The sequence below is a fragment of the Micrasema longulum genome, unplaced genomic scaffold, assembly GCF_059751315.1.
Source record: "Micrasema longulum isolate JH-2025_06_02 unplaced genomic scaffold, ASM5975131v1 h1tg000571l, whole genome shotgun sequence".
Classification (NCBI taxonomy): Eukaryota; Metazoa; Arthropoda; class Insecta; order Trichoptera; family Brachycentridae; genus Micrasema; species Micrasema longulum.
In genome coordinates, this window is record NW_028277767.1 from 541,741 (window position 1) to 556,161 (window position 14,421).

Consider the following 14,421-nt stretch of genomic DNA (forward strand, 5'->3'; position numbering starts at 1 on the left):
AATGGACTAGATCTGTTTTCGGAAAAGTTGAAGTGCGCTAACAACTAACTTTCGTTTAAATAGATTTAAGCATATCAGCTTTTAAGCTGCTCGCTTAAAATTAATAATAATATCTAGGTATTTAACATTTTGTGGAAAACAAATTGATGCAGATGAAAAATAAAAAACCACAAATCAAGCAATGAGGTTTCAAACTGTTATGGTAAAAAAGGTATTTTAAAAAAATGTATTAAAATACATACCTGGACAAACATCGTTCTCTTATATAATTCTTTAAATTGACCTTCAAGTTGACCAAAGTAGTATCCTTCTAGGTCTACCATGTCTTCTTTAGGTTCCTTTTTGATACTAATTTTGATTTCCTCCCTCTCTTTTTTCTTTTCCCTTTTCTCCTCTTTCTTCTTTTCTTCCTTACGTTTCTCTTCCTTACGTTTTTCTTCCTTACGTTTTTCTTCCTTACGTTTTTCTTCCTTAAGTTTTTCTTCCTTCTTTCTCTCTTCTTTCTTGGTAATGGGTGGTGGTTTCTTCACTCTTTTATCTTTTTTTGGTTCCACCTTAAAGAGGTTCATGCAATATAATGATCGATATCGCAGGAAACTCGAAATTACAATATTTAAAATAAGAGACAACATTAGATAAATAAACTATTCGGGTGCCTAATCAAAATATTCACTGAGAGTTTACTTTTATTCACTGTTCTCATGATTTTTTATTGATGTTAACATAAATGGAATTCTCAATTGACAAATAAAGTCATTTTAATATATTTACCAGCACAACTTCTTCATCATCGTCATTCTCGATATAATTAACTCTTTTCCGTCTTCTGGTTTCTTTTCCAGATGCTGAGCGTGGGGGCTCGGGCGATGGTGGAGGCGACGGGGAGCGCGAGATAGCCTTCCTCTTCCTCCGTCCCCGCCCAAGAAGTCCGGTGTCTTTAGGAACATCAACAACGGGTGGTGGAACAACTTTGCCTATTTTTACGCTGGCGTGCTTCCAGTTTTTGAATGGGTTCGTAGAAATTTTGTTAAGTCGAAGCAAAAGATTGTCTTTGGAGTCCAGACGAGTTTGCTCAGCAATGTGGGTAACAATATTATCAAACGCTAATCCAGGAGCTGTTCCATACCATTCTCTCCAAACTAACTCATCCAGAAACTGTTGGATTATCTGTCTAGATAGGAGAGACAAAGTATTCTGAAACATACGAGGAACAATACGACGCAAGTACTCCATAATGTTTGAGTTGTTACTCTTGCTAGACGGCTCATTTGCTGGTACTTGTAAAACAGTTTTGTATCCCATTTGTATTAAAGTACTTTTATCAACTGTTAAGTCAGTCATGATGACAGAATCAGTATGTACCCATTGTGACAGAGGCTCCAGAATCTTAAGGAATCTTTTTTTGTAGTTTCTTTCTCCATCCGCCAGTGGTTCAACAGCTCGTAAGCGAACCTAAAATATGAGGAAGATTCTAATCAACAGTTACAGATTTAAATGTCATCGCATTCACGTATTTAATGTCATACGAGAAGACCTTCGAAAGTAATCTACCTAGCTATGATAGATACGTAGTGCGGGGTTGAGCAGGTTGTTGAAAGCTGCGACATGTCTTGTCGTGTCAGGCTACTTCAGTTAAATTCAGTCGCGCCTAAGTTTTTGGAATAATTGGTCGTTGAGTGCATCAAGGTGCGGTAAAAATGAATAAAACAAGGTTAAAGCATCATGCCGTCATCGAATTTTTAGTAAAAGAAGCGAATGGACCAAAGCAAATAAATGAGCGTATAATCGCAGTATACGGTGACTCTTCATCTTCTTATTACACAGTAAAATATTGGGCTGAGCAGTTTAAGTGGGGTCGTGAGTCCATTGATGATGACCCGCGCAGTGGAAAGCCAGTTGAAGCAACATAGCCTGAAATAGTGGTAAAAATATAAAAAATTGTGCTGCAAGACAGACGCTCAAAAGCTTCTCAATTAGCTCATGAATGTGGGGATTCAGAATCATCAGTTCTAAGAACCTTACATGAACATTTAGGGATGACTAAGGTCGACGCGAGGTGGGTTCCAAGAATGCTGACGCCTTTCCAGAAGAAACGACGGGTTCAGTTTTAAAAAGAAAATTTCAACCTATTTGAGGAAGGCGACAAAGCTTTTTTGTCTCAAATAGTGACGGGTGATAAAACCTGGATTCATCATTGGGATCCAGAAACAAAACAAGAGTCAATGCAGTGGAAACATAAGGGTTCTCCGCCGCCCAAGAAATTTCAGAATCAACCGTCCGCCGGGAAGATTGTGGCGACCATATTCTGGGATAATGAAGGTTTGCTATTGATTGATTACCTTTCCTACAAGGAGACGATCACAGGTGCCTACTACGCTGGTGTTTTGAAAAAACTGAAGGCGGCAATACTGGAGGAGCGACGGGGGAAGTCAAGTCACGAGGTGCTCCTTCTTCATGACAATTCCCCTGTACACAAGTCCCGCATTGCTCGGGCTGCTGTGACTGAATTGGGGTTTATAGAATTGAATCACCCCCTCTACAGTCTAGACTTGGCCCCTTGTGATTTTTATTATATTTTATTTTTTGACACTCGAAAAAAGACCTAAGGGGACGGAGATTTTCGGGGGATAATGAAGTCAAGTGCGCAGTTTCGACGTTTTTTCAAGACCAGGAGTTGAAATTTTTTTCTGACGGTATAAACCCGCTCCTTGCGAAGTGGAGTAAATGTATTGCTCTAGAAGGAGATTACACCGAAAAACAATTTTTAAAAAATCCATAAGTCTGTTTTTTCACACTGAGGTAGATTACTTTTGAATCTCCCCACGTACGTTGTTAGTTTTAACTAATAAGAAGTAAATTAAAATTCAACAGTCATGTAAATGTAGGTGTATATTAGTAATTCATCATCAATAATATGTTCTTGAGGTAAGTATTATATTATGAATATAAATAATCCACAATAAAAATAATATTACTTGTAAATATTGCAAATTTTTTATCAACTTACCAACTTGGCTTCAACATCTAAAATACCCAAAACTTCTACTTTGACCTGCCTCTGCATGCCATCATGGCTGGTAGTTCCAAGAGAAATGACTCCCACTTCGATTCTTCTTCCACTGCCGCCCATTAAACTGATGTGATGATGGAGAGCAGCAGTACAGATGGCTCTGAGCCACGTAAAGAGTCCCTTAACGTATAGATTATCAACTTTCACCCATTGCACTACATTTTGCACATTAGTTTGGCAAGCCCAATGGTAGATAAGTTTAAGGAGAACACTGGGAGGTTGTATGGCACCCTCAAACAGTGAACCGGAAAACACGGACACAAACCGAGTCGGGCAGCACTCAGATATCCAAACATAGCCCCCAGAATATGGAAACTTGGATACATCGGAGTACATTCCTGAAAAAAAAATTGTATGACTACAAGGAAGCACGAAAATTATAAAATATATTTCACATTGAAAAAAGTTGAGAACACAGGAAATGATCGAAAACATCATGTTTCGTTTTATTCAATTTTTTTTATTATATCTACTTTTAAAACACACTACTCTGCAGGTTATTTTTTTGATAATGCGCAATAAGTTAAGATTATGTAATAATATTTGATTGAATGATGCTCACCAAGTTTCAACTTGCTTCCTGCATGAATAGCACATATCTGTTCAGAACGCACAAGTCCCTGTTGGATTAGCCATTCTGTGAATTTTGTCGGAGTGTGCATCAGAACAGACTTTACTTTAGCGTCCAGAACTGGACGATCACTGGTTCCTGGTCCTTCCTTCGAACGCAGATATGGTCGAGCTACAACCACTAACGAAGGGAATGTTTTTCCTGAAGAAGAAGAATATATAGATATAATATATATTGAGATATTTAGATAGGTATATAAGACTATATAGATAGATAATGAAAATTAACAAAATTAAGGAATATTAACAAAATTAAGGAATACAATATTTTTAAAACTCTCTTTACCCTCCCTCAAACAATTTTACACTTGTTCCAAAGGACAACTGCAAACAGCACTTTAAATTTCCGCTCTTGATACACAGTATAAACTGTGTAATCTAAATTCATAATAACATGTCTATTAAATAAATAAATATTTTTAAAAATAGATAAATGAAGCATTTAAAATTCATCTGGCACCTGGTAAACTCATGAAAATTTAAAAGCTACACAAACGTAATATAAAATACATAAATGCTGCAATTGGCGCCGAAACAATGCCCTATGCACAACTGGATGCGGATTGGGAAATTATAAATAATGATGTTGGGTATTTTTGGAAAATAACCCCCGTGCTAACATTAAAACATAAAAATATTTTCAAATACTTCGTGCACCCATATTTGAGAAACCCGTGTGCGTGATTTTTTTTTTAGAAGGTTCATTCGGCGAGAAACGCCGCTCCGGGCGGACAAGATGGGACCATGCGCTAGGCGAAATGCGTAATATTTTGTTCAATATGAATATGTACATTGGGGTCTTTTGGTACCCCATCGGATCCAGCGTATATTTTGGAGTTTCAGAAAGGGAAAGGTTAATGTCATAGACTAGCATTCCTTCCACAAACCCCTACTTCTCCACTACAATCCGGTGTGTACTCAGAGTCATAATGCGCCAAGCTATAGAGGAGCCCAAACGTAGGAAAACCATTCCATGACTATTGGGTATTAAGTTAGCTACAGTTCGTAGCAAAACAATGGGCCGTACTCAGGTCGAGAATTGCCAAATGGATATTAATTTGCATTGTAAATATTTTAAATATGTACCTGTGTATTTAATATTCCAATTTATTTTTCCATTATACGCCTATATTTATTTTATAAAACTGAAAATACATGTGTGTGCTTATTTTTTTATTTATTTATTCATTTTATTCACAATAAACTTATGTTACATTTATTGAGACATAAATCCCAACTCCATGGAACCAAAGTCCTGTGTTGAGTTTGTTTATTTGTCCGTCACATCTCCGAAACGGCGAGTCGGAGAAATTTGGACACGTCATTTTAGATGCGATTTCAAGGTTAACATTGCTATTTTTGAGTAAAATTTGAATCGACCTCCACTCGATAAAAACTCAAACTTTATATGGATGCCTAGTGCGGTCCCGACATATTGCTCGTAATCAACTGTCATTATCAACAGTAAACATACTTTAATTCACAAATTTATCTCCCAAATTTAGAAAAAATAGTGTCTAAATGTTGATACAAGGAAAGTTTTAAAGCAACATAATACACTTGTCGGGACAATAAATGCCAAAAATCAATGTAAATCATGGGAAAATATTCAGAATCAATTACCTGTGAAAACTGACTCCTAACACCTTTGATGCTCCTACTGCCGCAACCAAACATATTTCAATTCACCATAGTCGATTTTTATTTTATTATAATGTAAATATCCAAGTTATTTACAAACAAAGCCAAGCACACCGACAAAAGCATCCGACGGAACCGTTATGTGTTTGTTGTCAAACAAAACAAAATGGTTGCTAGCCAACAAACCAACATCGCTTGCGTTCTATGAAACATAGAGATAGGGCTTCTCTATAGGTTACGCATTATTACTCTGAGAGTGCATATCACTTTGCTGGTCAAATACGTTTTTAATATCAATGAAAAAGTGCAATTTTCCAAAAAAATACATCAGAATAATTTCAAAAGTACAAAAACCGTGTGTATTGTATAAATATGTTTGTACATCACACAAGTCAACTTTTTATGTAAAATTCGAGATTATATAAATTTACCTTGTAATTTATTAAATGCGACTTCTCTAGAGTCAGGAGTGTTTTTAGAATCTTCTTTAGTAAGATCAACCACTGCACTCTTATTTCCAGTTCCCGTTGCCAATCCACCAATAGCGGAGGCTTCTGATGGACGCACACCACTTGATACGCTTTGAACATCTGAGAATAAAAAGAAATTATAAATAATTATCACTAGAAAAATTGCAGCCTGCCATATTTATATGCTGTGAATTTTAAGATAGATTTACTATGGTTTATAAAATAATTAAAAAATTGAAAATATTCCATACTGGTTGGTGTAGTTGGAGGAACTTTCGGTGACTTCTCTGGTTTGGAATTTCTAAGATATTTTTTTTCTTTCTTGGGCTCAGGTGGCGGCGGGGGTGGGGGAGGTGACGGAGAAGTGTAGCGATAGTCCTTATCTCTTCCACGGGCTATAACATAAACGTATAATCAAGTTTAAAACTGGACAATCTATATAATACATTTTTAATCGAAATACCTAAATAATATTATGTTGATTTCAATTGTGTACTGTTTATTGATTTATATCTGTATTCTAAATTATTATTTTTCTAACTTCTTCTAATTTTTAGATTCCTTTAATATACAACTTATACGAAAAAATGCACTTCTGTTCTCTCCACTGCAATATATGTATGTATTATTATGTATACCCATATATTTTTTTACTAAGATGATTATTTTTATATATTTTTATTTTTCTTAGTCTTCTTAATTCATTTGTATAATTTGCTACTTTTGTGTAAAATACACGACTGTCTTTGTATTTAAAAATGCACTTCTGTTCTTTCCACTGCAATATATGTACGTACTATATGTATGGTATACCCATATATTTTATACCAATATGTAAAGATGAATTTTTCATATTTTTATTTTTCTTCTTAAAATCATTTTTATTTTTTGCTACTTCTGTGTAAAATACATGTCTGTCATTATATGTATATATGTATGTAAAACACGTGAAAGCTTACAAGGCGTTTAAATAAATAAGGAATATCAACCTTTTTTTATTAGTAATATTAATCATTTTTTACTCTGGACAACTGCACCTATTCATGGCAAAGTTGTTAACTAATACAGAGTTCCGTGGCACTATCTTTACCTGCCCATTCTTATAGCACTAGTCAAGTAGCGTTGTCCTACATTGGATTTATTGGTGTCATACTTAAAGTTCAACACATAAAATTACTAAAAACACATGTTTATAAACAACTAATAAAAAAACAACAATGGGAACTGTCTTGTGTATAATATTCATACTTATTTTCAATATGTTAATATAGTAAGCTCAGTATGTATTATACAAAGCGCCATTTATAGATAATTTATACAAAACCGGCGGTATAAAAATGATCTATTATTGTTATAGTTTATTAAAAACATGGTAAGAAAATGTACAAATTTATTCAAATCATTGGTAGCCTTTGTTTGTGTGCATAACGAAGTTTTCAAATAAAATATTCAAACATGCGTACTAACATAACAAAACATAAACAAAAAATAATATTGTAACAACAGAGATGAAGAACATTTTATAGAAGGTAATATAGAATTCTAGGCATTTAAACGGCTTATGACCTGTCGTTGGCTGGTTTAAGTGGCCACTTTACACAATGTGTAACATTAACCATTCTGCCTATGTTTGAACATCTATATTCTTTCAATTCTTCCATCTGTTGATCTGTAAATGATTAGAATTCTATATTCCATTCTATAAAATGTTCTTCATACCTGTTGAAATAAATTAATATTTCTAATTCTCAAGGGGGTTGAATCCGGTTCTTGTCTACAAAAGTTTGGATACTCAAAATATTGTTTAAAAAAATGTATATTTACTTGGTTCACCGACAGGCACTAACTAAAGCATAAATATAGACACATTGTCTAGAGGAACATTCCCCGTAATTTCAGAGTAATCGATATAACCCATCTTTTGAATTGTCTATGCATTGTTTAATGACCTTTTTCTAAGTTCTTTCTTTCTCCTTTGACAAGTGCAAGAGCAAGGGCTTCCAAGATGTGATGCTCCAGACATTAGTGGGTTACAATTAATATAGTGTAATACTACTACTAGTACCATCACACCATTTTTACATCACCTGTGGGGATAGGCAGAGATGATGGACTGGATACTTCATCCGCTTTTTGCAAATCAACAAATGCACAGAACAGTTTTTTACTTTTGACCAAAAACTTATCTGTTTGCAATATTGATCCATGCACCCACATCCATTCATAAAGGATCCTTGCAAGTCCCACCCTTTATCTTTCGTTTTGCAAATTTAGTGTAAGGCCATTGATATTATTTTTAATCGTTCGAGCCATTGTTTCATGACATCATTCGAACTAAGTTGAAGTTACACTGCTGTACTTGAATGTATTACTAAAAAATGTAAAAGCCCGTAAGGTGTATAAATAAATAAATAAATTTGCAGAACCCCTTTGCCTTATATTTATAAACAGTAATCGTAAAACAATTTTTATATATGTATACATAATTTTGTTCAAGCCCTTAATACTCTGGGCAGTGCCAAATGGACGCGGTCAACAGGAAAGTCAACCGGAAGAAATTAAACTCCATCAACGAACTCCACGAACTCAATGAACGTGGTCCCGTGGCTAGTGTCTCGGACTCACGACTCAAAGGTCCGTGGTTCGAATCCCACTCTACCCTAACTTGATTTCCATTTTCTAATAGTGAGTTATTTACAACTCGTTGAAAATGGACCTAATATGAAATATTTGGGTAGATCATATGAACGCAAATATTTATTTTAAAAAAAAAAATAGCCATCAGGTCATGCGAGGGATACAGCACAATCTCCTTGGTATTAGCACAGGTTTTAAGTGGATTCATGTCACTCGATCTGAGGATCAGGGAGCTTGCAGAAGCATATGAAGTGAAGAAGAGCCTCACCTTGCAAGACAGGGAGTGGGAGACTATTTCTCACTTCCTCATCCGGCGGAGCGCTATCCGACGGATTACGGCTACGATGATCAGGTTCTGCCTGGGATGGCGCAGGAAGAGTTGAGGACCTACACAGATGTCAGTCTCTTGGACGGCAAAGTAGGTGCACCTTTTGTACATTACGATGGCGTCAAAGAACTGCCATTGAGAAAGTTGAAACTCAGCGATTTCCGCTCCATGTTTCAAGCGGAACTCTTTGCGATCAGAGAAGCCCTGGTCTATGTTTTGAAGAAGCCACCAAACAGATGAAAGAAAATAACGATCCTGACAGATTGCAAATCTGGATTCCATGCAATAACTGACCGAAATTCGGTCAACCCTATTGTAATGGACATAAGAACAGATATCCAGAAGCTACGATGCAGACACCAGGACATGTACATCGGCTGGATACGGGGACACTGCGGAATCCTTGGCAATGAAAAGGTTCGGGAGGCTACCCTCAAGAAGACAGCCCCTAATTTTGACGATTTCCCGCTCAGCTTTGCCAAAAATAAGAAGCAGGACCCTGCAACTCTGGAACGACCGTTATTTGAGTGAGACTACCGGAAGTATAATTAAAATGTTTTTCCCTACCATTTTCCATGTTTATGATTTCAGAAAAATGCAGAATGCTGGCTACGAGCTCACCCAGATGCTTACAGGTCATGGTGGGTTCATAAGCTACCTGCATCGCTTTAAGCTCTCTGAGATCGACAGCTGCCCATGCGACGATAAAACTCTTCAAGATGTCCCTCACCTGTAGATGCACTGCCCCTTTTTCAGCTTTCAAAGACAACAGCTGGAGGCGCGATGCAGAAGCCTGAGTGAAGATCTATGCGACATCCCATCAGTGATAGGTAATAAAGAACTCACACGAGAGGTAGTATCATACATGATCAATATAGTGCAGGGAATTGGTAAAATAAACCAAAGTAGGGAACAAAATCCCGAACACTCCCTTAGTGGAACGGAAGGCCTGTTGACTACTGCCAATAGGCCAGCTTCTCCGGAAGAGTTTTAAGTGGTTTTCTCTTCACGTGAGCAAATGCTGAGAAGTTCTTGATTAGCCCCACCTTAGTATATCCCTCCTGATTCCAATAGTTTAGATAAATTTAAAGATATTTAATTGCAGAAAAATCCACTTTTTGCAATATAAATCTTGTATATATATATAGCAAGGTAAATAATAAAGCAACTCCCATATATTAAAAAAAAATGCCAAATGCCTTCAATGCAAATGTACTATTTCAAGTACCTGGTATCACAGTACAGAAATTAAATTTCAAATGAATAAAAATGCTGTTATTTTAGAGCACATAATATTAAATGCTATTGCTAAATTACCTTTCCTCTTGCCAGAGACAACGAGTTCCTTGCGGGGAGGCGTAACCGAAACATTTGGGGAAGAGAGTTCATTCAATACACTATTCCTATTTAAATAAAACAAAATACACTTTAGTTATACGAGTGACTAATTGATGAAAATACACTTGAAATACATTGAGAAAAATACGTTAAATACAAACATTGAAATAATAGTAACAATTTATGGTTAGGGTCAAGGTGCCGACAGTGGTTCAGGTGGGTACAGTAAACCAAGTACCCTGAATGTTAAAGTAGAGGCATTACAATTTAATCTTGCCTACAGTAAGAAGGTCTCATAGAGCAAACACATTGGCTGGCTAGCAGCTGTGACAGTGCATACGCGCGATGCGTCCATTTTTTTTGTGTCTCAAAACTACATTTTAAAGGTGAGTTCTATGTGTTTCTTGTCTGATTTGCATGTACCATATTCATATGGCATTGATTTTACTGTAAACTATGTATTTCCTAATTACATATAACAGTATCACTAAGATGAACAAAATTAGTAACTTGTGATTGTTTGATTAAAAAATCAAAATGGCCACATAGAGTACAGTGGATCAAATACCGTAGTACAAAGTGAATCATGATCCACTGTGTACCTAAGCTATTAGAAGTATTTCCTATGCTACCCACATAATATTTACTAAAGTCTAAATACATAATTATTTACCGTGTACTAGAATGAGCCACACATGATTTATTTGTGGATCATTTACCATTTTTTTAATAAAACCATTGTAACTCTTCAAATAGTTGGTATATCTAAAAAAATACAACATAGTCCGAAAATACGATAATTAAGCCAGTGATACCAAAATTTTAGCTTTCCCATTCAAACCATTACAAAAAAAGAACGATCCACTGTTGGCAACCTGACTATGCAAAAAATAATATTGACCACAATTTTATTAGTATGCAATAAATAAGTAAACAAAAACCATGATTTTCCATAGTGGTAACTTTAACAGAGAAGAGCTAAGTTGACTTGGTAGTAAAATAAAAAGTTTTTGTTTAAAAATCATCATCACCATTCCCTTTCCGCACCTAATGATGCATAGGGCTCTGCATTGGTAAACCAATCGCGGCGTATCTTGATTATTTTTTTGTTACACAAAGGTAAGATGATCAGTCTTACGCTTCAGGTACCAGTCCCTTTTAAATCAATATTTCAAATCAACCATGCCAGGAATCGAACCCGTGACCTCTTGCATGGTAGACAAACACGCTGACCATTACACCACGAGGCCGACTCATATAAAAATTCTTATAGTCAAATAAGTGATAGAAGTTTTCCGCTGCATGGGAAGCAAATATTTCAATTTCACTGATAATGGTGCAAATAAAGAAAAGTTTTGTGCTATTTATTAAAAATATACACACTTTCCAGATACAGTAAGGGCAGAATATTGTTTTCCTGAGTACACAATTTCTCCGCCACTATCTTTGACTATCGCATTCAATTTGTTTTGAATGCTATTATGCTCTGCATCGGCTTTAGTGTACGCTTCTAATTGCGCAGGACTAAGCTCTTCTTCCCAACAATCTAACTGAAGTGTCAGCTCTGCTGGTCCAAAATACTTGGGAGGTGTAGGCACAACCGGACTCACCTAAAATTTATATTAAATAAAACAAATAGTAATAACATATACGATAATTATAATTAATATTCATCAAGTTTAGTTACCTCCCGCTCTCTTCTCGACCTTTTTAACTTCATATTTACTAAAAGACAACAAGCGCCTAACCTTAAGGCCGGCAGCCGTTAATCAATAAGAAGTCAACGTCAGTTAAAAATATATCCGTATAAAACAAGGTGATCACATTACCCCCTGAACCGTATTATAAGTTCTGTATATTTACGAAAAGTCTGTTATTCATAAGTCTGCATTTCATAACATAAAATGTCACCTAACCGCAAGAAAACGAAGCCAGCGACCATAGATTATATTAATTAAAGACGCACGCCATAGATTTGTTTTAAGGATGCATGATTTGTTCCAGGGATGTCATTGCCTACAAAAACATCGATGTATATAAAAAAAATCATTTTATTTTCGATAAATAAATGTGACAATGTTTTTTTATTAACGTGATTCTAGAAACATCTGCTCCTTGAAATATCATAACGACATTTTTATTGTTATTGATATCAAAATCCAAGGAAATTTTAAAAGTAGAAACGCAACAATAAAAATGTGGCATTAATGTAGAATATGCATCATTCTACCGATTTAACAAATTAAATACGATTTAAAAAGCGGATGAAAATAAAAAAGACAAAACGATATAGAGACGAAAACATTTGAGGATCTCACATTCATTGTTTCATATGTTCGCTCTCCGTAGTTCGAGCGTATGGTATCCATAAAAAAACATTATTTCTGTATTTCCCTTTAAGAGTCGGAACCACAAATTATACTCTTATAGTCGGAACTCTCGCGGTCGATTTTTTAATTTAGGTATTTGACACTACACATACAGTGGTCGGCGGCGTACGCACATACTGATAGCTTTAGGGGTACGGCACGGCACGATACACGAACAAACACGAATACTTCTAAGAAATGTTATGTACATTATAATTAGTGTTATCTTTTTATTTTTATCATGTTTAATATGGTTTAGTCATTTCCAAATTGAAATAAAATATAAATAAAAATAAAATAAAAGTTTGCGGTTCATTAAACCTTTACAAAATTACAATAATACATTGAAAAAGTTACATATAATTTTTTTTTAAATTATGACAAAAACATAAAAAAAGAATCAATCACCTGTAACAAATAATACAAATGTTTACCTTTATAAAAAAATTGTACATTGACAAAAACAGTAAAGTTTTAAAGAAAAGAAAAAACATTGCTTTAAAAAGAAAGTTTAAAAATTAAACTGATGAAGAAGAAAAATAAAATGATTGTTTATTTATTTGACAATCGTAGTCTGCATTACTTTACCTTTTACCCATCGAGTAATGAAGACTGTAAAAATAATTTAGAAGTTAATTAATAGAAAGCAGATAGCTGCTCAACTTTCGATATGCACAGAAAAGTAGATATATATTATCCGCAGAAGCCGTATTCAGCAAGCGAATCTCCCTATTAATGGATGAATTCTGACTTGCATTTGTACGGCTTCTGGGTGTGTAAAACGCTGCTTGGGATTTCATTCTTGTATAATTATTGGGGACGTACAAACTGATCTCTTTCAGTATATTTGGATTATATATACTTCCAGAAATCAGTTTTTAAAAATGATTCCCAAGGAAAATTTGACAACGAGATTCAAGGGTATTGTAATCCAGCATACCAGCTTAAAATAATGATGGATACAAGAAAGCTTCGCGCTCAGCCACCGTACGGGCTGGGCGTGAAATATAGTTCCTCTCCAACCATAGCTTATAATCTTATAATAAATTTAAAAATTAGTTGTTATATGTTAGAAAACAATGAGTTAATGTTTATAAGTCGTTAGTGTGTAGTAGTGTAGTTATGTTTTAGACAAACAGTAGAAAAAAGAAGACTGTTTATTTAATAGCATTGTTTTATACTTTATTCTTAACAAAATATGTGACAAATAGTGAACAATGGAAATTTAAAAAAAATTGTGCGCCTGTAACCTTTAAATCATAAAATTTATGTGAATCGTTAAAACCGTTTAAGAATGCATCAGCTTTTGACGCGAAAGTACCTAAATTTTGCTATTTGGAACACTAAACCCACAAATTACAACAGTGCTACTAAAAGTGAACTGACATTTATTGATAAATACAAAATATTTCAAATATCTGCTTTCTAATAACATACAAAATGATAAATCAAACCGCTCATACACGCGTTTGTGTAATATTCGTGTAAAAAGGTGAATTGAACAGGAATGTTGCGTCTGATAAAATTAAATAATACGGACCAAAATGGACACCAAGTCGTTGGAACAATAGGCATAATCCCCCAGTCTACACACGTGCGTTTCCAGAAATTATCAAGCGGCCAGTGGGCCACATGGTGACGGTATCTCCCTACTGTCTACAAAAGATTCTCTTCGGACATCTATCTCCCTTTGTTAACCATGGAGTTGATACAGTGCTTTATTTATTTAGTTTTTTTATTGCTTACTTCTTGGCATGAACACTTAACAAACTTACAACTATGCTCTATTTTTTGTAAATTTATTGATATCATTTTAACTTTGCTGGAATTCCACTCATCCATGCGCTTTGTAGCTGCACGATGATTGGTTATCTAGCTTTCATATATCAACTTTAAAATACCTAAATTTTGTAAATGGGGTCTAGAATTCCAATCGTC

General features: G+C 35.0%; 1 protein-coding gene across 1 annotated transcript in view; it reads right to left on the reverse strand.

Annotated features, from left to right (window-relative positions):
- row (zinc finger domain-containing protein relative of woc) overlaps window positions 1-12,056 on the reverse strand; it is a 19,702-nt gene extending 7,646 nt beyond the window's left edge. Inside the window, exons 1-9 of the mRNA XM_088228255.1 lie at window positions 11,802-12,056; window positions 11,498-11,724; window positions 10,094-10,179; window positions 6,063-6,206; window positions 5,773-5,931; window positions 3,633-3,842; window positions 3,008-3,408; window positions 772-1,452; window positions 243-554 (exon numbers count right to left, since the gene is read on the reverse strand). Of these exons, the coding sequence (XP_088084381.1) occupies window positions 243-554; window positions 772-1,452; window positions 3,008-3,408; window positions 3,633-3,842; window positions 5,773-5,931; window positions 6,063-6,206; window positions 10,094-10,179; window positions 11,498-11,724; window positions 11,802-11,834 (2,253 nt within the window). The 5' untranslated portion in view covers window positions 11,835-12,056. The remainder of the gene's footprint in view (window positions 1-242; window positions 555-771; window positions 1,453-3,007; window positions 3,409-3,632; window positions 3,843-5,772; window positions 5,932-6,062; window positions 6,207-10,093; window positions 10,180-11,497; window positions 11,725-11,801) is intronic.
- Between the last annotated feature and the right edge of the window lie 2,365 nt (window positions 12,057-14,421).